The sequence below is a fragment of the Hydra vulgaris genome, chromosome 12 (genome assembly GCF_038396675.1).
Source record: "Hydra vulgaris chromosome 12, alternate assembly HydraT2T_AEP".
Classification (NCBI taxonomy): Eukaryota; Metazoa; Cnidaria; class Hydrozoa; order Anthoathecata; family Hydridae; genus Hydra; species Hydra vulgaris.
Window position 1 is genome coordinate 14260001 of NC_088931.1, and position 27500 is coordinate 14287500.

General features: G+C 27.9%; 2 protein-coding genes across 6 annotated transcripts in view; one reads left to right on the plus strand and one right to left on the minus strand.

Annotated features, from left to right (window-relative positions):
* LOC101240612 (serine/threonine-protein phosphatase 6 regulatory ankyrin repeat subunit B) overlaps positions 1-11216 on the plus strand; it is a 99515-nt gene extending 88299 nt beyond the window's left edge. For both annotated transcript variants that reach the window (XM_065812271.1, XM_065812273.1), the window contains 4 exons: positions 1-162; positions 3560-3728; positions 3862-4073; positions 9953-11216. The exon at positions 1-162 is cut by the window's left edge and continues 18 nt beyond it. In XM_065812271.1, the coding sequence (XP_065668343.1) occupies positions 1-162; positions 3560-3728; positions 3862-4073; positions 9953-11005 (1596 nt within the window). In that variant the 3' untranslated portion in view covers positions 11006-11216. The remainder of the gene's footprint in view (positions 163-3559; positions 3729-3861; positions 4074-9952) is intronic.
* A 12648-nt stretch (positions 11217-23864) lies between these two features.
* LOC100207539 (solute carrier family 2, facilitated glucose transporter member 3) overlaps positions 23865-27500 on the minus strand; it is a 43413-nt gene continuing 39777 nt past the window's right edge. For 2 of the 4 annotated variants that reach the window (XM_065812275.1, XM_065812274.1), the window contains exons 12-13: positions 25069-25228; positions 23865-24564 (exon numbers count right to left, since the gene is read on the minus strand). In XM_065812275.1, coding sequence (XP_065668347.1) covers positions 24548-24564; positions 25069-25228 — 177 coding nt within the window. In that variant the 3' untranslated portion in view covers positions 23865-24547. Of the gene's footprint in view, positions 24565-24967; positions 25229-27500 lie in introns of all 4 variants that reach the window. The other 2 variants (XR_010642198.1, XR_010642197.1) reach the window with 2 other exon arrangements.

A 27500-nucleotide genomic window follows, 5' to 3' on the forward strand; every position in this document is an offset into this window, starting at 1 on the left:
GTATGTTGTAATCTAAACAATAATTTACCAGCCCAAGATCTGATTCTTAATTCTCCAGCACCTATATATGCAGCTATAAAGTTAACACTTGCTTTTCGAAAAGAGGCAATTCGAATAAAAGATAAAAGTGATGATTACATGGAGATAGAAGATTTTTGTGAGGTATTTTACTTTTAGGTAGAAATTTATATTAGAGGTGCTTTAAGTATATACTTGTCTATATATGAAAGTGAGCGATTAAGTAAACAAATTTTTTATTTAATAAAGCAAAGAAGTTAAAATTTTAGATAGTGTTCTAAAATTTAAACAAAAAAATTTTGGTTAATGTCTTGAACTCCGAGAGCCGGGATTTGAGCCTTTAATCCTGCTGCTAAAGCTATAATAATTCCAGTCTTTAAAAGCGCCTTAACCAACTGAGCTATCCTGACTCACCATCTCTTTATTCTTTATTCTTCTTCCTTGTCTCCTAATATCGTTCTTTTTGATAACTATTCTGCTCATCTTCCTGAATGCCTAGTACTTAGGCCTTTAGTACTACTGCCTTTCTGGCACTACAGTTAAAAACTTTTGTCTTCGTCAGTCTCTTACCCGAATAGTCAACTTTGTGGTTCATTTTTCAGAAAGCCCAAATCACTTATCTTTGCTTATTGGCTTGTGTTTTGTCTATAACCCTAGCTTGTACTCAGTTTTCCCAATTCTCTTTTTGGTGGTTTTTACTATTTTATGATTATACTAAAAATTTTAACTTATCTTCTACATCAGATATCATTATACTTCTTAAAAATACCTTAGTTTTGATTAAATTTCTTTTTTGATTTTATTGGTCTCAAGCCGATGCCATTTACCTTCCCAATGAAAAATTTGCCTTGTAAATATCCCCTGGATGCAGTCAAGAATGGAATATTTATTTTTTGTCATTTTTAAATCAAATCTTGTTCTACCTTATGGATTTCTTTAATGTGCAGTTCCTATTTTTAATTATTATAATTTCTTAAACTTAAATCTTAATTTACTTGAAGTACCTTAACCTTGACTTACCTAAAGTACTTAAAAATAACTTAAATGTTACATCGTTTTAATTTTACAAAAATTTACAGTAATAAATCAAATCAGACAAAGTTATTCTTACTAACTTTGGGCAAGTTTTCCAGATCACAATCTAAAAAATTACTAATCCAATGCTTCTTGAAACAAAAAAACATTCAAAGGTTTTTTTTTCTATATTTATTCATTTATATTTGATTATGCAGAAAAGCATAATCAAATTCATAATCTTGGTTTAATCTTCTAATCATAATTTTGGTTTAGTTGGGCTCTTAACTTCTAGAGATGTCTTGAAAATATAAAATGGTAAATTTTTCTTTCAGTACTCAAGATGACTCAAGTTTTGTTTGTGTTTTTAGATAACCAAAATTCTGTTTTCTAGCTCAATGAAATCTGCATGAACTGGTTCTGATGCTTGCTTATTCCTAAAAGCCAAGAACACTTGAAAAAATATTCTCTAGAGTTGGAGGAAGTTTTTGCTGGGTAGTTTCATGCTTTTTGTTCTGATTTTCAATAAACTAAGGTATGTGCTTCATGCCAATAAACTCAAGTTAATCTAATTTTGAGATTTTTAAGACAATTTTACAATCAAATGAAATTTCCAAAATAAGCAAAAAAGATTAAATAGTGAACTATTTGCTGTCAATTAAAATGTTAATTTTTTGAGTCAAAGACCTTGAGTATCTAAAAAAATAACCACAAATGGTCCTGAGAAACAGCTTTAACATGTGGTAATTCATTGTTAACAAGAATTAATGAAAAAAGAAGTCATATAAAGTTAAAGTTTTTAATGATACCTCCATTAAGTACATAAATTTTGATTTAACATTACCTTTGAGAAAAGAATGTGTTAAACTTCTAGAAAGACAAAAGACATCAAAAAATTGTCAAGAAGAAAAACTTAAAAGAGTTTCTGCTTCAAGTTAGTAGTAAAAGTCTGATGATAGCTTGAATCCAGAAAAAAAGTAAGATAAAAGATTTAGAGAGACCATTGTATGATCCGAACCACTTAAAAAGAGAACAAAGAGAAACTGAACATAAGCTAGGGTCAGAGACAAGGCACAAATCATTATTTGTTTTCTCTCCATTTTTAATCTTCTGAAAAATTTGTCTTCATCTAGCACATATCGCATAAGATAAATATTTTTCATTAAGATCATAGTTCTTAATGAAGTATTTCTAAAGTCTCTTAAATATTTAGTCTCTTCAAGTTGAACGCACATCCCAGCAAACATTTTTGTTGTAGATTTGCAGTGGATCTATATGAACATTTTGATTAGATTAATAGTGGCATGCCTATATAGGTCCACAGAAATTTCGCTACAGAATGTTTGCTGGGCTAATTCATAATTTCCAAAAGAGAAAAAAATTATATAAATAAGAACTATATATATATTATTACTACTATTATATTTGCACCATATCTAAAGATTTTTGTATAAACTATTTTTAATAAATGTTATTTAGTTTGTGTAAACTATTTTTAATAAATGTATAATAATTAAATCTTACACAAAAAAAACTACCATCTATATTTTAAAACTTTAAAGAATTTTAAAACCTTTATTGTGAAAACAAAAAATTAATTTCCATTTTTTTGAAGTTTTGTTTGGAAATACTAAAATGCATAAAATGTAAATAAAAGAATTTATAGAACTCTGTATATTAATCTAATTTGGGTCAAAAGTTTAAACTACATTTTTGCAAAGTTTTAATTACATAGAATCTTTATTGTGAAACCTAAATATTTAAACATTTTCAAGTTTTTAGAATTTTATTAAAATTACTAATATAGTGATATCTATTGAATATCTAGTAGTGTTATCTCTTGAATATCTAGTAATGAATATCTCTTGAATATCTAGTGATGAATATCTCTTGAATACCATTAAATATTTTTAATAAATTGTGAAAGTCATGTCCAAATAAAAACCAAAAAGCCAAAAATTATTTCAGCTAAATTTTGAGGACTTGGTTTGGGGCAGCAATCTTTTCTTTACATTATTCTTCTTTTTCAATTAACAATAAACTTGGGCTTGGAGTTAGGGGCTTAATACACCTTTTCAAAAATTAATTTTCAAATTACATTATAATTGCTATGTTATTTATAAATTTAAAAAAATGCCTAAAAATGTGTGACAAACTTTATGGTGATTATAATTAGCACAAAAAAAATGTTTTCTGGTTTCCTTCTAAAAAAAGGAACTTAATGATTGGGTAAATACTGTTCCACAAGACAAAATACCTGAGAGTCTGAATACAGTTGTTTGCAAGACACTTTACATCTGAATATCCTACAATTACAAGTTTTGCCTATAAAAGGTTTTGTGGTCTAATTTTCATGCTAGATACTTCAGCTAGTTAATGTGTTGAGAATTTTTTTAATGTTTAAATTAGCAAGAAGTAAAAATATAAATATATGTTAAAATGTATATACATATAATACGTATGTTATAAATTTTTAATACAATATCAAACTGCAATAATATTTTTATAAAAAACCAATTTTTCCTAGAAAATGGCATACAAAATTCTTTCTATTGCCACAACTATTGAATGTGGCGCTTTATTATACGCTGTTGACGATTATAAACAAGCACTTCTTGATATATTGATTGATAATGAATTTAAAGATTGTGTTGCTCAAAGCAATATTCAAAGCTTTTTTTCAGACATTTGGAATGGTATGCAAATCTTTTGTTACTGTTTGTTTTGTTTTGTTTGTTTCTTTTTAATTTTTATTATTACTACTTTATTTATTGATATTATTTTTATTTATTTTTTTTATTTTTTCATTTTTTTTTTTTTTTAATTTAGGTGACTTATTTACAATAGAAGCACCTGCTTTTTTGATCATTGCTGTTATATGTTTTTTTTTTCCTCCCTTGTGGTTTTTTCTTTGCCTTCCCTTTCATCGGTTTAGTAAAGTTCCCACTTTAAAGTTTATTTGTCATTTAATATCTCACTTTTACTTTACCATTATATTAATTCTTGTTGTTGCTGTACCTTGGAACCGCTCTTATCTTGAGGTAAGGATTGTTATTTGATACAAGAGTTCATCCATAAATTAAGCAACACAAAACTTATTTAAAAATAGAAGTCATTTTGCTCTTTTAGCGGCTTTTATCATTTTATGGGTTAATTAAAATACGGGTTTAATTAAAATACGGGTTTAATTAAAAGCTAATACGGTTTTAATTAAAATACGGGTTTAATTAAAAGCTAATACGGGTTTAATTAAAATACGGGTTTAATTAAAAGCTAATATGGGTTTATATAAATACGGGTTTAATTAAAGAATCTTTTTTAAGAAAACTTTTGATCTTTTTTAAAAGCTAATACGGGTTTAATTAAAGAATCTTTTTAAAGAAAACTTTTGATCTTTTTTGTTTTGTCTATTAGTTAAATTTAGTTTTGCGTAATTTATGGACGATCCCCAAACATAATATCTTTTTATTTGACCAATGAGTCAGTTTTGATGACAAATTTAATTACTATGTTAAAATTTATGCACTAAATAGTCTTAAAAATGAAAATTTAGATAGATAAGCTTATTATTGATTAAACCCTAGTCAAAATTCACAAGTTTATGAAATAAAATGTAATGACTATATTAACCAAAGTAAATATAGAATGTTAAATAAAATTAAATTAAAATAAAAATAAGATTTGAAAAAAAACAAAAATTTTATTGTGTAATTTTTTTTTGTCTCTTTTGAAAAACATTTGTCTCCGTTTCAAAGAAAATCTTTTTTTACAAACATGGTAATAAATGTTTTAAAATTGCACATTTCACAAATCTTAAAGAATTTTTAGTTTTTATTCAAGCATGGCCTACTTAAATTACATGGCCTGATTTGTTGCATTTTCCGTAAAAAATTAAGAGGCTTTTTTTATTTTTTTTATTAAAGAAGAAATACCTTTTTACTAGGAATATTTATTCGGTCTTTTTTTGAATTATTTAACTTGACCTTTCCTTACTGAATATGTAATTTTTTTTTGAAAATTATTATAAAAAATATTATTCATAATACAAGACCTATGTTTGATCCCCCCCCCCCTCCTCTTTTTAGTAAATTTCACTAGTAAAATTAACACTGCTATAACAAATCTTTAATTGAAAAAGAATGACTGCAATGTTTAATTAGAATTGGAGAAATAACACGTAGAATACTAAAAAGATGACAAATAAAATCAGACAAGTTGAATATGATATATAGCTTCTCCTTTGCATAAAATAACATTTATTTAAAATAAATTTATGCAGACAACTAACCAATATCTTGCATAATATTTTTTAAAGATTATCAAATGTCTAATAAGTATTTTCTTCCTAGAAAATATTATAGAGTAGACTTCTGCCAAAATCTTTTCACTATTGTATATTTCTAAAAGACTCACAAAAAGTCTACCATTGGTCATTTAACTAAATTTACTAAAGCCTAGCTCCAATCATTTTGTAAAATGGAAGTACAAACAAATGTATAGCCTTCTTCAAGCAAGTCATTCATAAGAGATACAGTAGCTTGTAGTTTGGTTGATTAATGTAAAATACTTACATTTTAATCATATGTGAGTTTGTTGTTACCTTTCACAGCAGCATTGCTGAGTTGATTGGATGAATTGAGTTTTCACTTTGAATTAAGTGTGGTAAACAACTTATATAACAATTATAAAAATTGTGCTGCATTATTTCTTTCAGGATAAAAACTCAATATTATAACTGCAGTTTTGTTGTCAAATATTGCCAATGTAAGGTTGGCAACTTGTTTGTTGTTTCCAATCTAAGTGGCTTAATAATTTTTCTTGCTTTCTCCTAGTTCCTGTTTTAGTAATTGATCTTTTAATAAACTTTATGAAATATATTTTGCAATGCAACTTCAACTTAATCTCAGGAAAAATCAAATAAAAAAGAAAAAATTTTTTATTTTTTTTGCATTCAACAAGTTGTTTTTTACATTTTTTATAAAATGGACTATATCAAATAATACCCAGCAAACATTCTATAGCGGAATCATAGGCATTTTGAGCGCACCACTGTAGTTTTTCTCATTGGTTACTTAGTGGACCAATATTGGCTTGCCGATGACTAGCCACTATTAACATGTTGGAAAGTTATTAACTTGCCATTTATAGCGGCTGCCACCAATGGTCCACTAAATAACCGATTTATCAAAACTCCAATGAACTACTAAAAAATGCTTATACTGGTTCACTGCAAATCTGTTAAAATAATTTTTGCTGGGTAAGTATGTTTTAAACACTCCTTTTATAAACTGGATGATAAATAAATAGTTTTCTCATCTCCAGTATATGCTTTATAAAACTATGAAAATGCATTAACATTGGTTGAATGGTTATCGGTAACAACAGCTCTTATTTTAAATTCAGATTGGCGCATTGAGGTGATACACTCATCAATTTCTTTTTTCAAATGTAAACCTGTTATGCAAACTTCAGGTGAGGGTTTCACAACATAAGAATAAATTTCGAACTCCTACAATCATAAAAACAAAAACAACTTTTATTATTATTTATAATCTAATAATCTATAGATTATTTTCTCAATCTTCACCAAATTATTTACCACTTTGATATTGGGCTGCTTTTTGCATAAATACAATACATCTTACCCACAACAAAACGATTTAGATAAGGAATTATGGTTTTTTTTTAAAACAATGAAAAATTAAGAATTTAAAAGAACAGCTATTAACTCTAAAACAGTTAGTATGTCTGATGTTGCTTTTAAAACAGTTAGTATGTCTGATGTTGCTTCCAAAACAGTTGGTATGTCTGATGTTGCTTCCAAAATAGTTGGTATGTCTGATGTTGCTTCCAAAACAGTTGGTATGTCTGATGTTGCTTCCAAAACAGTTGGTATGTCTGATGTTGCTTCCAAAACAGTTGGTATGTCTGATATTTCTTCCAAAACAGTTGGTATGTCTGATGTTTCTTCCAAAACAGTTGGTATGTCTGATATTTCTTCCGAAACAGTTGGTATGTCTGATATTTCTTCCAAAACAGTTGGTATGCCTGATATTTCTTGGCCTACTGTAAATAAATGGCCTGATTTGTTGCATTTTAATTGCTGCATGTTTGAAACATGCAGCATAATAGAGTATTTACATTGCAAAGAATTGTATTGCAGTTTAAATATTCCTTAGAAAAATTTTTGTTTTATTTCTAATAATTGCAATTACAATAAATACAAAATTACAAACCTTTAAGAATATTTCCAATGGAGAGTTGTGGGTAGTTTTAGCAGCATGTAATTTTATTTTTAGTAGTATTTTGATATATGTTGGTATAGCTATCTGAAAGCCTATTTCAGTATTCTGTGTTATCGGAATAAACTGAAGCAAGCAATCAGTTAGCGAGAAATCCAGCAAAGTTTAAAGTAATTACTTATAGAAAATCTAACTATTATTTAAAATTTATAGTGCAAACACAAGTATTTCTACATAACCCGTAAAAAAACTGGCCTCAATTTTTTACAGAAAATGCAACAAATCAGGCCGCGTAATTTAAGTAGGCCAAGATGCAACTAGTATTTAATTAGTTTTTATAGACAAATTTATCCATTTAAAAAAAAATTAGGTGTAATCTCTAAATTTATGTTCATGCTTTTTGCTGGCAAAAAATCATGGTGACCAGTTTAGATCACGGTGACCAGACCAACTACCATATTATCAAAAATTATCAAAACTACTTTTTCAAAAGTAGTAATTTTTTCATAGTTTAAGAAGTTACTGACAAATAAAACTTCTGTACAACATATTTGAAAGTTAGCATGCGAGACTATTTAAAATATTTTTTTATAGAAGTTTTTTAAAATTTAAAATGCCCTTTATTACAATTATGTCAAGATCTATTTTAAATTGAAATAATCAAGTCGAAATAATCAAGTCGAATCAGCTTTCAATATTTTAACATTAGTACAAAGTTGATATTTATGATTGTATTTGAAGTTTATAAGACCAAAATAATGTTACTTTTATTTCCGATTCGTTTGAAGAAAACATAGCTTACAAACTTATAATAAAATCAGAATTGATACTTTTTGGTAAATATTAAATAAGTAAATATTAAATAGTAAATAAGTTCAAAGTTTACACTTAGTACAACGCGTTGCTACAAATTATAATCTGTATAGATTATTTTTTTTATTTGAAGGCATTAGTCAAACTTCGCGGAAAAATGAGCTAGCGAATATCATTATAGCGATTTTTTTTCTCATTATTGTTTCATTTTGTCTTTTACGTCACAAAAAATTCAGTTTTTAGTATTGGATCCGTTATATTTTTGAAAATAATTGAATTTATAACATTGCAATTTTACTACGACATGTCGCTATGGAGATATCGCAGCTTCGTAACTATCGATATTACTACGATATATCTTTAGCTTCATATCGTAATAATGTAGTTAGCTACAACCAAGGAGGTTTGTTAAACCTCCTTGGCTAGAACATAATGATAAATATGTAGCTAGTCGATGGCTACATCTTGCATTTTTGTTGCAAGCGATGTTATTAAGACATATCAATAGTTACAACAGTAGTTACATCAATAGTTACAAATCGTAGCTTTATCGCTAACTACTACATAACGACAATTCTACAACTACTATTTGATTATAGCCACCTATAACTATAACAATTTGTATATACATATCGCGAGTTTTTAGTTAGCAATTTTAAAACGATGTGTTGGTAGCTACATATCGTAGTTTTGTAGCTTGCTAAAACTAAATCTGTAGGTTATATAGACTATTGTGCTAATATTATTATTATATTATTGTAGATAACTTTAAAATAAGGACAAGTCTTTATCTATTCGATAGCTACATATTGTAGCTTTGTAGTTATTAACATCGATTGTTTTAGATAAAACAATCAAAATAATAAAAATTAAAAAAAGATATCACAGCTAGCAAAAAATGATACAAGTTTGAATGGTATAAAAAGAAATCTACAAATCTAACCTATAAAGATTAATGAGTGTTGTGTAAAGTTGGTTTACAAAGCCTGCGACTTCAGTAAGTATATAAGAAATAATATTGATGTGTAATCGATTTTTCACCGGGTTTTTTCTTAAACAATCATAATTTTCGAAACCATTATGAACGACTTATTATGAATGGTTAAAATAATTATGAACGACTTATTTAGAAGGTGCTTTAATTTTTAAATTTTCTTGTACAAGGCTATATACTTTTTATAAGTAATTATTGATCTTTTTATACAGACTCACTTAAGTGAGTCTATATAAAAAAGCCTTATTCAAAAAAGTTTGAAAATTAAAGCACCTTTTAAAATAAGTCGTTCATAATTGTCAGTTGCCCAATGGGTAAATGCTTTTATAAAAAAGGTTCAAAGTACTTTGAACCTTTTTTATAAAAGCCTTTACCCAGTTGGCGTAGAACCTAAAAAAAAACGTCTTTTGAACGTTTAAAATACGTCCTTTTTACGTCCCGTGCTCACTGGGTATAAGAATATTTTTATTAATGGTTTTTAAATTTAAACACTTTAGTTTTAACTTTTAATATATATTTTTTAAATATTTTTTAGTGTAAATAATTTCATTCTTGATGTCAGATTTTATAGTTTTTTTAATTTTTGGTTTTTATGTTCCATTATGATCTTTTCTAAAACATAATAATTTAGAATAACTAATGGTTGCTATAACGAATGTCAAATCTATGATAATTGTTGCGAAATTTATTGTTTACAATAAAGCTTAAAAGTGTCAAATTTTTCTCAATATTTTTAAGTGTTTATACTCTTCAACTATGTGTTGTTATGTAATTACTGTTCTCACATTTATCAAAATTGTTTATGTAATTTTCTAACCAATATTATTTTATTTAGAAAATACACAATCATTGAGTTTTATCTTTATTTTAGCTTTATCCTCCACCTTGGGAATGGATGCTTTGGATTTGGCACTGTGCGATGTTTTTAAATACGATAACTGATATTGAGATCAGTTATTTCAAAGTAGTACAATGCATGATTGCTGCTTCTGCACTTTCGCTCAATATTTTAGCTTACTTTATGGAAAATAGAGTTAGAGAAAATGTTATGTATGCTAGAGATAATGTATTAGGTTTAAACTTACTTATGCTTTTTGTTCAGTTTTTTCTCGAGTTTTTGGCAATGCACGAAGTTTTTGGTCCGTGGACTGTCATGATAAAAAGTTTAGTGGTAGACGTTTTAAAGTTTGTGTTCATACTATCATTATGTATAGTTGCTTTCACAATGCATGGTGCTATTATCTACAAACCAGTATACAACAAAAGTCAATCTTTGACTGATTTTCCACTGACCATTTTAGATTTTAACAACGTTAACAAAGGCATTATGGACATTTTTTCAGACAGAGTTTATGCTTGCTTTGGAATGGGCCAATCCCCCGTACCACTGTCATCTGAGCAAAAACTACAAAGTCCTACAGAGAGTTATGCAATTGATGCTGTGAGCTATCTATTTTATCAGATAATTGCTGTCGTTGTACTTATTAACTTGTTAGTCGCGATGATGGGAAGTACATATTCAAGATTTGAAGAAAGATCAACTATTGAATGGAGATATACGCGAGGAAAAAATATTTGGGCAATGACTAAAACAAATACGGTACCGATTCCTGTGAACTTGATAACAACATTTATACTTATTGTTCAGGTTATCGTTTCAACTTATTTTTGTTGCTGTCGCGCTAACATAGCTGATTTATACCAAAATATGAGTGTTTTTGAGGAAGTGGTTGCAAAAAATGTGGACAATAATGAGAAGCAAAAAAAAGGGAAAACCAAAAAAGGGTTAGATTTACGTGAAGTTATTGATTGGAAAAAAGTAGTGGAAGACTTAAAAGTTGCGCTCAACTATCACCCTCTTACATTAGATGACTATTTTGAGAGGTTGAAAACTCCGATGAAAAACAAATCGTCAGAAAAATGATTAAATATGTATGATTCAGAAGGTATGAGTTTAAAAAAATATGAGAGAGATACAATAGATATGCTCAAATTGATGAATGTTCTTGAATATTGTTTTTTTTTATAAGGAAAACACTTTAATATATAAAAGTTTTGTACAAATGTAAACCTTTGCAGAGTTTTTTTATTTGTAGAAAACAATTTAACAGGAAGAAACAATTCTAATATCATAACTCTACGGTTATCTTTTAAAGTAATTGAGTTACTTTTGAGTTAATTGTAACAAAGTTACATATAGGGGTAAACGTGGTATTTTAATTGGGATAAATTAATTGGGGTAAATTAATTGAAATTAAATACTATTTTTATTCACTAGGGGCGGATCCATGATTTTCAGTCACTTCTCAGGAGCAAATCCCTCTTCAGAGGCGGATCCTAAAAATACGAGAAAAATATTTAAAATTACTTCGTATTAGAGAGTTATTGGTAATAGATCCCGCAGTGGTCAGAGTTCTGCCTCAGAACCAAGAGATTCGAAGTTCGATGCCGGATCCGGTCAGATAAGTAACATTAGTAAAGAAGGAAGCGTGAACTTCTTAGCTAAGTGCTTTTTCGCCGTGCTCTTTGATTAGACCGTAGAAGCTTCAAGATGTTCTTACGGTCATATCGAAGACCGTAAAGACTTCTAATAACCGTTTGACGAATATTCATCAAACGGTTACGAATAATTGTTCGTTTTCATTTTAATTGTTGAACAATCACTGAATGAATAGCACTCGTTCACCAAATAAATGTTTTACGAATATTCCTTAAACGAATAAATTTGTTCTCGCTTATTCTTTTAACGAATAAATAATTGTTCAGCGAATAGATAGGGCAAATTTTTTTTTTAATTGTAGGAAATTTTGAGTGTATTTAAATATGTAAAAATCAAGTCTATTTTGTTATAAATATGTAAAAATTAAGTATGTTTGGTTTCAATTAAATAAAGTTTTTTTAAAAACTTTATTTAATTGAAAAAAACTATTTCATTTTACTGTTGCATTTGGGAAAATGGAATACGCAAATTGATGGGTAAATAAATGAACAATTAATTAAACAAAAGTATTTTGTGTAGATTGTAAGGTAACGAGAAGGAAAATGAGGTAATTAAGCACTAATTTATCTAATACAGACCGTTTAAGAACTTTCGAAAAAAAAAATTGATATTTTTCAAATCATCTACCACCCTACTATAACATTATAAAATTTGAGTTGCAAAATTGCAGTTGTTTGGTGACCAAAGATAATTTATTGACAACACCTATCCTGTCTCATTTTGCCCCGCTATGTGGGGCAGATTTTTTTTATTAAGTAGTTCAAATGAATAATGATAGGCAAAACGAAAACTTAAGAGGTTTAGCAAGATAAACACAAAAGCTCAGATTGAGATGATTTTGTTTCAAACATAATACATACGCCAAAAAGCGAGTTGCGAAAAAAGAAAAACCCTACTCCGAAGAGCAAGTTACGCTTACTTGCTCTTTGGAGTATGGTTTTTCTTTTTTCGTTGCGCGCAAGTTTTTTCGAAGCATATTTTACATTTGAACAGATTTTTACCTTAAACGATAACAAGTTTATACGAAGAATTTATAGAGATTTATTGGTCAGATTAGATAATTAATTCATAAAAGCCCCCATTTACATTTGAGTATTAACTTATTTCATTTAAAGAATTGGTAAACTATCTTTCTTGCGTCGACGATGTTACAAAGCAAGGTATCAATCTAAAAAAAGAAAAATGTTTCCATTTAGTCAAGGGAGAACAACTTTCCCAAGTTATTGAGAAGCATTAAAATAAGAGCATACTACTCAATGAAATCAATTGAATAAATTTTTGACAAAACAAAAAATAGCGTTTGAGTAACGTGATTAATTGAAAATTTATTAATGTTTCAATCTTTTATGGGGTATGTACAAATAGTCAGTAATTTATTAAATATCTTGTGGGGGATTGAAAAATTATTCTAAATTCTCGGTTTTCAGCGTTTTTAGATTTAAATAATGGTATAAACCCCTGTAAAAAAATTTTAAAAAGTTTAAAATGGACCTAAGTCTATAATTATACAAGCAGAGTAATGATAAATGAATGCATTGATTTTAGAATCCATCCTTAGTAGGATATTACATAAAATATTGTTTCTTCGAAATTTAAAGTGCGGAAAAGTGAAATCATTGTCATTTTAAATAAGTAGCTTTAGTCTTAAATATAAATTCAAAATTTCAGCTCTTTAAGTCAACTCTAAGCTAAAGAAGGTGTTTTTAGGCAATTCCTGCATAGTAAAATTTTTAATTTTACAAATTAAAAAATTCTGTTATAACATTTTCTAATTGCAAAGGTTTTAATTTGTGATTTACAAAAAACAATTAAATTGTCTTTAACCATGATAAGTTTTGTTTTCATTAAATAAGTTTTTGTCTCTGTTGTTGCATTTTTTTTAATTACTTGTTTAGAATGGAACAGATGGTTAAAATAAAAAAACACGAATTACTGTACGTTTTAATTTCAAACAATGGCTGAAGAAAAAAATACCAGGATAAAATAGAAATTAGGGATCATGAAAATGAAAATACAGACAAAAGATAAACTAAGGAAGGGAACTAAGAAATTTGGAGAAAAAGAGAAAAGTAGAACAACTAGAAGACAGTTTGTTTTTGTATACAGACAGCAACAGCCTGCCAGACTCTGATAACACTTTTATGTTTCCTACATAGATTAGGAAGATATCAAGAAAAGAACAAGTGTAATGGCACCAGGCCATTGTCATTCAAAGTATTTTTAAATACTATGATCTTTTAGATCAGATCATTGGGGAGTATACTGACACCTCAGCCAAGAATACAAGCAAGAATTAAGGAGCCATAAGAATGTTGTTGATCATGCTTTGGGAAGACCTGTTCTCTTGATAATTTTCAGTAACCACATATACAAAAGGTATGTATCTCATATTACGAAATTTGTTCTTGGCTCGCAAAAAGTCCAAGCAAACGCATCTTTGTTTCATTAAAGCAGTTTTTACAAGTTAAATGATATATCAGAACTTATGTAACAAAAATATGTATTTTATTCAAAATGGCTATGTAATACTTGGGTCTCAGTGAGACTCGATTAGTGTTAAAACTTGTTTTAAGATTAATACATATTAATAAACCATTTTATAGTATTATACAAATGTGTACAAGTAATTTATATTTTAATTGTAGTTAAAATATAAAGTTTATGATTATTTACTGGAATTTTATACAAGAAAACTTTTTGTTAACTAATCCTAATACTATGGATGCAGTTCTAAATGGCAGGAATTTAACTGCATATAATAACTTTTCTACTTTTATGAAGCATCTTCAACAAAAGTGGTAAATAAGTAAAAATTCCAAAATTTGTTTCGAAGAAAAAAACAAATAATTGTTTTTATCCCAATAATTGCTTTTATCCCAACTGTAGTATTTTGAGTTTTGATACTTCCAGTAGTAAAATAAATAAAAAAACATCGGCTTCGTTAGTTATCTAAGAATTTATATCAACAAATTTGTTTGGGCGCAATTAAAGCAGGCTGTAAATTGAATCCTCCTTACAGTGCTGTTTGAGATGCAAAAAAACAAAGTATGCCAAACAATTGAGACAGTATAACTATGACTGATTACTGAGTTTCACGTAAATCAATTTACAAGTAGTTACCGAACGGTAATAGGAACTAGCAACCTTCAACAAGAAAGGAGTGTATTTCTAACGTGTATTGTTCTTCTAAAATTAATTGAGTTTGATGGGTCTTAAAAGAATATTGTTTGACTTAATCCAAAACCATCTTCCTCTTAATGTACTGTGTTACACAATATACAGTTTAGTTTTAAGAAAAAAACAGTTGAAGTTATGAAGGAAGAAAAAAGTACGACATTCTAGATGTGAATAATTTTTAATTTTGACTATTTATCAGTTAATATTAGCAGGTACGTTATTGAGTGACAACAAAATTTGCAGTCTACTAATTTAATTAATAATATCCCGGTTAGTCATATAATTAAACTGACGATGCATTACGCCTCAGAAAAAGGATAAGGTGGCAGAAAACTTGTAAGCAGAAAAACCATAAGGTGGCAGAAAAATTAATTTAAAAAAATATATATGTATATTTCTTTGTACTTTCGTAATACAAATATATATTGGTAGTATTAGGGTATTAAGATAATTCTATTGAATTAAGGGTTAAGTAAGGCTTTCAGAGTGCATAATGATAAAAAACGTAAAATTTCGCGACATTTTTGCTTACATTTCAAAATGATGTTAATAGTCATAAAAAAATGTTTTCTCTAAAACTATTAATGTTTGCGGACCCTTTATATCTAATTAAAGGAAAATTTTATAAAATCATATAAAAATATATTTTTATTTGTATATATAAAGCTATAACTAAAAATATGTAAAACTTTAGTATTTTTTTTCAACTTTACTTTTTAAAATATATAAAAAAATATATAAAAAAGTTCCACATGATCCCACAGTGTTTCCAACTTTATTTTGCTCTTTACCCTCACCAAAATAAAAAAATGCACAATATTGCATGATTTTGTTTAATTTGCATTCTGAAACTCTGTTTTTTTTCGTATGTATGTAACATCCTTTAAAAACTATTGTTATACAAATATCCAATAGAGTAATGTAACAAAACAGTTTAAAGTTTTAACTTAAATTTTATTATTTTTCAACAATGAATTGAAATTGAAATAAGTTGAAATTGAAAGTTGAAAAAGAATTTAAATTTGTTAAAAAAATATTTTTTATGCGTAGTTTTAACGCATACAATGCGCGTTACGTTTGACTACACGCGTAATAGTTTAAGATAAATTTTTTTAAGTTTTTTACCCGTGTAGTTTCAAACAGATTGCGTGCATAAACGTGTATGAAAAATATTTTTTTATACAAATTTGAATTCTTTAACCCAAAACTATTATTTCAATATATAACATGTTTTTTTTTCAATATTAGTCAAAATTTTGTTGAGTTTTTTAATTATTCTGAGGCACATTTTAATTATTCTGAGGCATAGATTTTAACTATGCAAACATCAAGTGGAACGATGAAAACTTTGGTGAAATTATAAATGAGAGTGACACAACAGCAAATATGTTTATTGAGTCCTGCACCAAAATGTTATCCGTCCTAGTTTTTAAGTATAGTTTTGGTATAGATACTAACATTTTAGACCTCATTCTAACTGATAATAGTAACAGAGTTTATATTCTTGAGCATTTTCCACCGTTAGGTGGCATCGATCATGGTCATCTTATTTTGAAATTTAGATTTGGATATGAAAATAGCTCTAATTTATTAATATCACAACAAATAATAAGGAAGAAAAAATTTTTATAGAAAAAGTTAAACTATAGCTTTATATATAACGCTTTATATATAAAGCGTTAGATTTGTATTTTAATGACATAAACTGGGTACAAGTATTTGAAGGACTTGGTATTAATAAATGTTACAAAAAATGGCTTAGAAAATATGTAATAGGATGTGAAAAATATATTCTCAACAAATTTAGATAAAAACTCTTTTCAACACATAAACAACTCACTGTGGATGACAAGTGAACTTAAAAGTATGTGTAAAGAAAAACAAAAAAGTTGGTTTCGAAACAGAAATTCAAGTTTTAAAAGTCTTTTAGAAGTCAATAAGTATAAAAAATTAAATAAAGCTATAAAAAAAACTTGTCAAAAAAAGTATTCGCAATTTTGAAAGAAACTTGGCACTTAATTCACAAAACAATCCTAAAAGCGTTTATGCAATATAAATAACAAAACAAGATTTAAAGACTCTATCAAGGCAATAAAGCTACATAATGATATTATAACTACTGATAATCAAGAGATAGTAAACACTCTTAATGAACTTTTTTTTCTCTTAATGAATCTGTTTTTATACAAGATGATTCATCGGAAGTAGTTTTAGGCAACAATCTTTTAAATAAAAGTCCTGATCTATATTTTACTATTTCTATTATTTAGAAACATTTGAGTAATTTAGAAATGAACGAATCAGTAGATCCAGATAATGTTCACCCAAAAGTTTTAAGGGAATGTTCAGAAGCTTTGTCGAGTTGTTTAGCATTAATATTTCATAAATCGTTTAGTACAGGAACTATTTCAAAGTTATGGTCATGTGAAAACATTCTTTCGATATTCAAAAAGGGTAATAAACAAGATCCAACAAATTATAGACCGGTTTCATTATCAATTGTTAATTTTACCGATTGTTGGTAAAATTATGGAGCAAATCATTAGATTGTATGATGGTGTTTCTCATTGAAAATAATTTAATTCTAAAGAGCAACATGGTTTTGTTAATAACAAAAGTTGTATAACAAACCTGTTGGAAACATTAGATTTAATCACACAAGCGTATGATTTACATTTTAGTTGATATTTTGTTTTTGGATTTCAAAAAAAGCATTTAATTTAGTATCTCACAGGAAATTACTGGAAAAATTATTTAGACTGGGATTTGGTCATTTTTTTTTTAATTGGTGTAAATCATTTTTGTCAGATTGAACTCAGAGGGTGGTGATAGGAGAATATACCGCAAGGTTCAGTACTCGGATCTCTTTTATTTGTAATTTTCATTAATGACTCATGTTAAGGGATTATTAAAGTCACTAAATTATATGCAGACAATACCTAAGTTATTTCAATCAATCATTGTTATGATGATAATAAATTATTACAAGAGGACATTAAGATGTTAGTAAAATGGTCTGAAGATTGGTTAATTAAATTTAATGAATCTAAATGTAAAGTCATGTATATTGGTAAAAAGAATCCTAGATATGAATATAAATTGAACAACTCTGTTTTAACAGAAACAACAATAGAAATCTTGGGATTTTCATTTCAAATAATCTAGAGTGGAAATATCATACTAATTCAGCTGTTGGCTAAGCAAACAGAAAATTAGGCTTGATCAAAAACATGAATATTTTGATGAATTTTCATTAAAGTTACTATACAAATCTTTAGTACGGTTCATTTGGAATATGGAGCAACAGTTTGGAGTCCATTTTGGAGAAGGACATTGACAATCTTGAAATCGTGCAACACAGGGCTACTAGAATCAAATCTTTAAGGGGGAAATCGTATGAAGAAAGATTAAAGGTACTTGAATTGCCAACTTTGCATGATAGAAAAAGAAGAGGTGATCTGATTCAAATGTATAAGATCTCAAAAGGAAACGATGTTGTTAATTTTCACCACCCTCCATTAAATTTTCACCACCCTCCATTAAATTTTCACCACCCTCCATTAAATTTTGAGCTGGAACGATCAAGTAGAAGTAACAATTGTAGAATACGCAGACAATTTACCAATTCGAGAATTCGTCACCATTTCTTCACAAATTTTAAGTCATGCCAATAATATTGATATCCGTCTGGATGATTAAGATCAAATTTCTTCTCATAAGACCAAACAGAGTTACAAACGATTGGAATTCTCTTCCTCAATGGATTATAGATAAAGATAACTTAAAACTTTTTTAAAAACAGCATCAATAAATATTTTGGTTTCTGAAAACTATTTTTTGTAATCGGCTGTCATAGTCTTAATTCAACGTAATTAAGACTCAACACACCTCAAGCGTGAACAGCATCTTTTCTAATCTATTCTATTCTAGTGCAATGGTGGATTCCCACTGTTTTGTCTGATCTAAAAAATCGAGTTACTTCTCAATCTTACTCAGAGAAACGTATTTCCTGGCGATGGTTTAAAGTATGGTTTATCAACATTACATGCTTGGATACGTTGAATAGAATGTCTCTTGCGCGTATCATACAAACTAAGTATTAGAAAACATTAGGCTAGATACAAATCTATGTATCTAATGTAGAGGACAAGGTTTTTATTAAATTGTTTATAAAGAAAAAAATTTAAGAACAAATAAAAGAAAAACTTGCCCTTGTTATTGATGTCCCTAAGTCGGGTGGTTCAGGTACATCGAATGATAGAAGTATTAGAAGTAGCATTTTGAAAATGCCCAAATAATATCTAACATTATTGATTTGAACAATGTCAAATTAAAATGATTTATATTATCTTACATACATTATCTTTAGGTTTGCAAATTGATCCCGACGTTTTCCAAGTGTATTCGATAAATGTTCCAGAAAGATATTTCTAAAAAAGCTTCTTTGTTCCTCAGATCTTCTCATCAGTTTTTTAGGAAAAAAAGTTCAATAGTAAAAAAAAAAAATTCTATCCAGATGTGATACAACTTTTAAAAACACCTTTTTTTCCTGTTACTGTAGCATCGTAATCAAAACTCTATTGAATATTTTAGAAAATTGGTGAAAAATCTAAAAAATTAATTTTAAACCAAAATTATATATTATTATATACAAAAAAAGGTTTAAGCTTTAGGTTCTTTTTTTATATGGATTATCTAGTTTTAAGAAATATAAAATAGAGATCTGGAACTGTATAACAACACCTAAAATTGGTAATTGATTATATGTGTGATTTTTTAAATGCATAAAATAACTTTCAATCAGACTGCCACATTATTATTAGTCTAGTTTATAACTTTGGTATTTTAATAAAGTCACCTAAGCTAGTAACTATGCAAATAGAACGGTTGCTAGGCATTCTGCGGCCGTGGCGCAGTGGTTAGAGCGCTTGCTTTAGAAGCAGGAAATGCAGGTTCGAAACGAACTTTGGACATATATTCGCGTCACGGTAAAGAGGTAGGCGTGAACTTCCTAGTTAAATGCACTTCCGCGGTGGTTTGTGATAAGACTGTTAGATCTTCCTGGGGCACCTAAATAGCAAAAATGAAAAAAATAAAAAATCAGGTAATTATGAAAGTAATCCGGATAAGTAATTTTAAAGTTATTACTTTTGACAAGTTAATATTGATTTCGATTATTAAAAATGTGGTTTCTCAGCAATATAGGTATCCATAGCAACCTAAGATTAAAACTAATATCGACATTGAAACCCCTATCCTCAAATTGAATTCTGGCCCATTTCGCTAAAACCGCAATCCTGAAGTGAATTCTGGCACACTGTGCTGCGAACACGCATGTTCACTTCTCACTGTAATTCAACCGGCACAACTTTTTTTTTTTAATATTTTGCCGTTTAAAAATATTACAATAAAAAAAAAGGGCAATAAGATTGTTATTAATTCGAAGATTATATTTGTTTTTAGGTTTCATACAATAAAGATTTTGTAATACGTTTGGCAACAAGTTTTCTCTACGTTTAAACACAAAACATAAAATATTTAACACGTTTTGTTGATATACATTTAAAATATTCATTTCTTTAAAAAGTTGTTTCGTACGAAAAAACCGATTTTTAAAATTTATTGCGCGGGCTGCGTGTTTCTGATAAAGGTAAAGAGATTTTAGCTTTGTTCTATGAGTTTTTCCCCATATAATATTTGCGTAGTTTATATGACAATGTATAAATGAATAATATAATTGTGATAACTGGTGTTTACATAATATATTTCTTGCTTTATAGAGAATTCGAATGCATTTAGAAATTTTATTAGAGGTATTATCAATATGGTTTTTCCAAGATAGATTTTCATCAATATATTCTTATTAAAAAAATCGGTTGTTAAAATGTTATCAATTAATGATGATGAATAACTTGTGATTTTAGTGGGGCGATTAATTAAAGGTATTATTCCAGTTTCAAATAAACCATTAAAAAACTTTCTCGAACTTTAATTTTCATAATAATCAAAGGAGTTTATGTTGAAATCCGCGATCAAGTAATTTTTTTTCTTTTCAAGATCAGTTTGCTTTATTATGTTTTTTAGTAAAAATTTGCCAAAGTTTTCAATTCTTCCAGTTGGTGGCCTGTAACAACAGCTTATTAGTATATTTTTAACTACTGAATACTTTAACTACTTTTAAATACTTTAACTACTAATACTTTAACTACTAAATATTTTTAACAATTTTATTTTTAAATCGTGTAAAAATTCAATTTTGATTATTTCCAAATATTCATTTCTATGCAGAAACTAGATCCAATATTTTGATGAATTTAATTAGGAAACTTAATTAAACTTCTTGGGTTTTATTTGTTGAACAAAGATAACGCGTAAGAATACTGCGGTTTCAACTAATTAAAATTCGATCCAAAAGAACCAGGTAGAATATTTTTGGTAGGTTCAAGATAGAGTTAACTTAGATTATCGCAGTTTTATGCAAATCGTTCTCATAAACAAGGATGATTGCAAAACTATATATTCATTTGACACGATAAAATACTAAATAAAATTTTGGATGAAAAAATGCTGTAATGTCAAAAGTTACCTAATTAATTTATTCTTTAGTAATTTTATTTTAAGAATTAATTTTTAAAATAAAGGTAAATTTGATGTTCTTTGGGTTTGTTCCATTTTAAAAATACTTCTTTCTTGTCCTCGCTCTAAGCGTTGCATTCCTACTAACAAAAAGAAAAAATTAGTTTTATGGTAAAAACTCAGCAATTTCCATTAAAAAAATAATTTTTATTTTATTAGCTAACTTTTTATAACGTTTAACTTGCTTTACAAACATGATATGGTTTTAATTACAAAAAATAGTTAACAAATTAAATTTATTGAGTTATAAGTTAAGAAATTTACTTAATTATGCCCATAGTAATAAATCTTTTTATTGATATATTTATCTAAGAACTAAATTTTAAATAGTTGTTTTTAATTTTAGGTTTGTATAAGTACTAAACCAGGCCCGTAGCAACGAGGAAGGAGGTTTGGGGGAAGGGTGGGGGCAGCAGGGGCATTACCCCCTCTCCACCAACAATTTTTCAGATAAATAATTTTGAAGTTAGTTTTTAGAAAAAAAAAGCAAACGATTACAAATTAAGATATAAAAGAAAAAAAAAGAATAGAAAAAACCTAATTTGTTATACGTATTTTCAGCATAAGTTCTTATGATAAAAAATTTTGAACTACAACTATTTGACACATTGCACTGCATCCCATCCCCCCACCCCCACTAATGCGGATTAAGACTTTTTGGGTCCGGGGGCTATTTTTTTGGAGAAAAATGACTTAAAAAAAAAAATTCCTTAAAAGTATTTCGGGTCCCTTAATCCAGTACTGCCCTCCCCCACCCCCCAATATAATTTTTGTTCCTACGGGCCTGTTAACTACTTAAAAACCAAAGTAGTAAATCTGATAATGTTGTTAGTTTAAATTGAGTGTATAAAATTTTAAATTAATTTATTGTTTTTAAACTTTAAAGCTTGATTTCTCAATTGTAATTTTTTGTCTGACTGCGAACAGCAAATCATTCATATCATTTTAACCAGATTTGCAATTAACTTCAAATTTTCAGGGTTATTTCTTTATAGATAAAACTGAAATACCTTACTAGAACTAACCTTAAACTTGTTTCCATTATTCATTTATATTTTACCAAAGGTTTTGCATCGAAAATATCCTTTAAAATTAAAAGTGCTGCCATTTTAAAAAATTATTATTATTTTAAGTTTTTCTAGCAAGGTTTTGTTTATAACACTATAATCCATCAGTGCGGTAAGTTTTAGCTTGTAATGTCATAAAAAAGCAGGGAAAATGTAGTTTTCTTTTTTATTAATCTTTCTGCATTTAATGCTGAATTAGCATTAAAAAGGTAAATAAATTTTTATTTCAGCATTTTAAATTAAATTAAACATTATTTAGCCTTGCTACTAATTTTGATATGTAGAAAAAGATAGAAATCAAAAAATATTTTTTTTACCATATAACCACCTTAATCCAAGAAGCATTTAATTTTGAAAAATATTTTTTATACGGTACATCATATATATTTATTTTTGTCCGTATTTCAAAAAAAAAAATTCAAGTTTTTAGAAAACCGGAGTTTTTTTCTTCTTTTATAGATTAATTTAGTTTACCGGTAATAAAGAGTTGTAAACCAAAAGTTTTCTTTATTGAACACTAAAGCATGTTATTTTTTATAGCAATAAATAAGGAGAATATTCAGAGTTGTTTCTGTATACAGTTTACAGACGTAAAAATGATTTGAAGTATCTTACCACATAGGTAGCCAGAATATTTTTTTACTTATAAAAAGTCAATTTGTATCTAATAAAAAACTGCCTACCTCTGGATTAAAATTATTTATTTCTTTGCGGAATGAAATAAACAAGAAAAAACTATGATGCAAAAACTTTTTTTTGGTTTTTAATTAAATTGAAAAATATATAAGTATAATGTAGTTTTTTTTTTTTTCAAAAGCAACCCTAAAATTTATCGAAAAAAAAAGGTGTTTTTAACCACGAAATTCTCCCTCCTTAAAACCCAAATTTGAAAAAATTTTAAATAATTTTTTATAATTAGAAACTACTAACCTTAAGAATCGTCCGTAAAGTACGTACGCTCGGAGGGGATGAGTCGGGTCTACAAATACCGTTTGAGATAGGGGGCAGCGGGTCAATTATAAAAGTAGAGCCACTAAATTAAAAAAAATATATATCGTGTAGGTAGGTTAAAAGCGTAGATACTTTTAGGGAGGTGGAGGGTACTCAAAAAAGCGTAAGGCAAAATGCGGAGGAGGTGGGGAGGTCGTAATAACAGCGTACGTACTTTATGGACAACCCCTAATTCGGCAAAAAAAAGTTTTACTTACATTTCTTGAAGATTTTTCCCGATTTTAAGTAAAATCGTATTTCCGCTTAGTGAAGCATAGTGCCTCGTTTCGCCATCAAATTTTTGAATAAAATAGTATTTTTATACGAGGATGTAAACAATACATAAGGGGTTTGCGAGAATTCATAAAGTTATATTAACCGTTTAAATAAAGAAAACAATCGAAAACATCATATTATGCTAAAGATTATCTTTCAAAGACAAGATTAACAGAAAAATTTAAAGAACATTATAAAACTATAAATAAAGTTTATATAATTACATGTTAGCTAATACACTTTTCAAAGTTGAATAGAGTAATAACTATTTAGTTTTGAAAAACAGCGTACTTACTCATATTACAATAAAATGCATAAAAAATTCGTCATTTAAATAAAAAAAAAACTCGTAACTAAAAATATTTAAACTCAAGAATCATATAGAACAATCTGGCTTTTCCAAAAAATATCTTACAAACATTTTACAAATCAAGTTATTTAATATGGAAAAGAGAAAAAAAAGAGTGAAGAATAACATCATTGATTTTGTAATAAAATTTGTTTTCAGAAAAATGTTTTATGGTATCAGTCCCTAAATCCAAGCTCATTTTTTAAATAACCTTGAAGAAAATTTTGGTATTTTATTCTCATCTATTTTAGATTTCAATTTTTTATTTAGATTTCAGAATATATTATAAAAAAAAAAATATTTTTTTTTTAGTTTTAAAGAATTCTATTTCATTTAAAAAAAAAAAAAAACTCATCTATTATTTTATAAAAATAAAACAAATAAAAAACAGTTCAATAAATTCATTACAATAAAATAAAATACAAGACTCGATATATGAAAGACTTATCCAGATATTAGGATCCAATGAAATCACTCTGGGATTTTACCTAAGTGCATAATAAATATAAAACAGCAATGTTAATATAAACGAGACATTGCAAATCGATATGTTCAAAAATGTTAACTTTTACGCATCAAAAAGCAAAATTTTAATCACAGTAATATTCCTAGCACGGTTAGTGTGGGCAATAGGTATTGGACATCGACGCCCATCAAGTCTACGTGTCAATTTAAATAAAAAGGGCAACCAAACCTTATTCGCTTTGTCAGACAGTTTTTTTATGTTAGAGTGAATGATAGCTAATTGTACCGCTAAAAAAATTTTCAAGTATACAAGAAAGGCGTTAATGTCCTACAAATGTTTCGGGACCTAAATTAGTATAGAAGTTAAATAACTCTTGCACTAAAATAATAAATATTTATTTACAACTTTTTTAGTTAATAATTTACCTATTAGAAAACATTAGTCATTGTGACTTAAAGTCCATTAAGATAACTTAACTTTGAATTAGTCGAATTTAGTAGAAATTAATATCAATAAGAACTCAAACCGTGTTTCTCGACATCAGTGGAAGCGTAGTTGTTTCTAAAGACTGCTGATATCTCTGCTACTGTTCGGCCTTTGGTTTCAGGAACAAAATAATATGTAAACAAGAAAAATAAAATGAGCAGTATTTCGAAGGGAATAAAAGTGTAAGGATGGATTTTTTCCTAAAAACATATTTAAAAACATTTTTTTTTTTGAGGCATATTATTTAAATATATGTTTATTAAACATTAAAATATTTTCACGCAAAAAAGTTATTAAAAAAAATCACTTTATACCGTAGCATGGTTTTAAAGTTGTAAGGGTTGTATAAATGTGTTTTGACGTTTATTTACAGTCCTGTTGTGTAGCGTTAAAAATCGTATCGTCAAACCATAATTACGAACTTTCATGTTATAATGCATTTTTTTAAACATAATTTACAATGTTTTTAATAATCAATTATACTTTTTTTCTTATATCATTGATTGCGTCGTATAATTTGTTTTTTAATATCTGATTTTTCGTTACGACAGTCACAACAACAACAACAATAACAACAAAAACATAAAAATGGTTGTAAATCTTCAAGTAAAAACTATGAAAATCAGCATATAATAATATCAATATGTGCTAAATACACACACCAAATGATTTTTTATTTTGACCAATCCATTCGCTGCATTAAGTCTGACAAAGTCGTTTTGGTCAGAAGTGGTAAAAAGTAAATGTAACTTTTTTAGTTTAAGTAGTATTTACGCAGCATCAAAGTTTACACTTAATGCTGTAACTTTTGAATACTAAATTGAATGAGAGCTTTTCACATTTCTGGAAATTTTCAAGTCAGTTCCATTTTCGGTTTTATATATAAATATATAAATATATATATATATATATATATATATATATATATATATATATATATATATATATATATATATATATATACATATATATAAAATAAAAATTTCACACTAACAAAGTAGTGACTCTATATTTATACAACCCACTGTGTGTGTGTGTGTGTGTGTGCGTGCGTGCGAGTGTATAAATATATATATATATATATACACATATTTTGTTAGTGTGAAATTTTTATTTTTTTCACAATTATCTTTGAAACCAACTAATTAATACGATTTAAAGCGTACTAAATGTCTTAATTGATTCTCTATCGAATGGTATATAATTGGAACCCATTAGGTTAACCAGTCTTGAGTAATTATCAATTTAATTAGAATATACCTGTATTTCTAATGTAGCAAAAATATAGAGTCAACTAAAGTTTAACGACTTAGTTGAAATATCTCAACAAAATGATATCAGAGCGATCCAAAATTTGGTAGTTGATTTCTTTCGAACTATATAAATGTTCTTGCGAAAAAAATAAAAAACAACCATTTTTATATCTTGAGTTATTCGCATTGGTAATGTATTGGGTAAAGTAAAAAGACAAAAATGGCAGAAAAGCTGTTTCAGACAAGGTACAATGGCAAATTGTAGGTTTGCTAAAAGATAAATAAAAAAGCCAATGAGAAATAGCTCAAATGTGCATTGTTTCGCTTAAATACGTATAAACAACATTGAAAAACCACAAGCTACATAATGATGTCAAAGATTTACCAAGGCTTGGTAGGCCTTTAAAGATAACTTCAAGAAATCAAAGTTATCTCTATCGAAAAGTTAGATAAGACCCTAAAATTTCTTACCGCAAACTTGCTAAAGGGTTCACAAATACGCCTGGTAACGTTAGTGTTAGTAGATGGACTGCGCAAAGATGCCTAAATAAGAAAGGCTTAGATTGCTATGTCGCTGCTCAAAAACTACTTTTGCATGTCTCAGATCGCCTAAAAAGATTAAAGTGGTGTAGAAAAAGGCTTCACTGGTCTGTAGAAGACTGGGCCAAAGTCATTTTCAGCGACAAATCCAATTTTGAGCTGATAAATCGCAAGTTAAGATTAATCATCAAGAGGCTGGCTGGTGAAAAGTTCAAAGAGCGTTTTTGTGTACCAAGGATACAAGGCGGAGGAGGATCAGTTGGAATACAGGGATGCTTCTCACATAAAGGAACAGGGTCATGGCAGAATTAACCAGTACAACTTCAAAGAGACCCTCAAAAGTAAACTTTTACTAACAGCCAGAGCTTTTTACGGAAGACGACAACAATGGATTTTTCAGCACAATGGCGCTACGACTCATACTGCAATCTCGGTTAAAGAGTGGCTTGATTGGAAAAACATTACGGTCATGCCTTGGCCAGTTCATTCTCCAGATCTCAATCCCATCAAGAACATTTGGTCTTGGATAGACAAGAGATAGGTCAAAGAGAGCATAGCCAGAGTGTTGCGCAATTACAGCAGGAATTAGAAAAGCTTTGGAAAGAATTTCCAAGAGAATTATGCATCCGATTAGTTGAATCTATGCCTAGACGTGTTTGTGCATGAGTGAAAGTTTGTG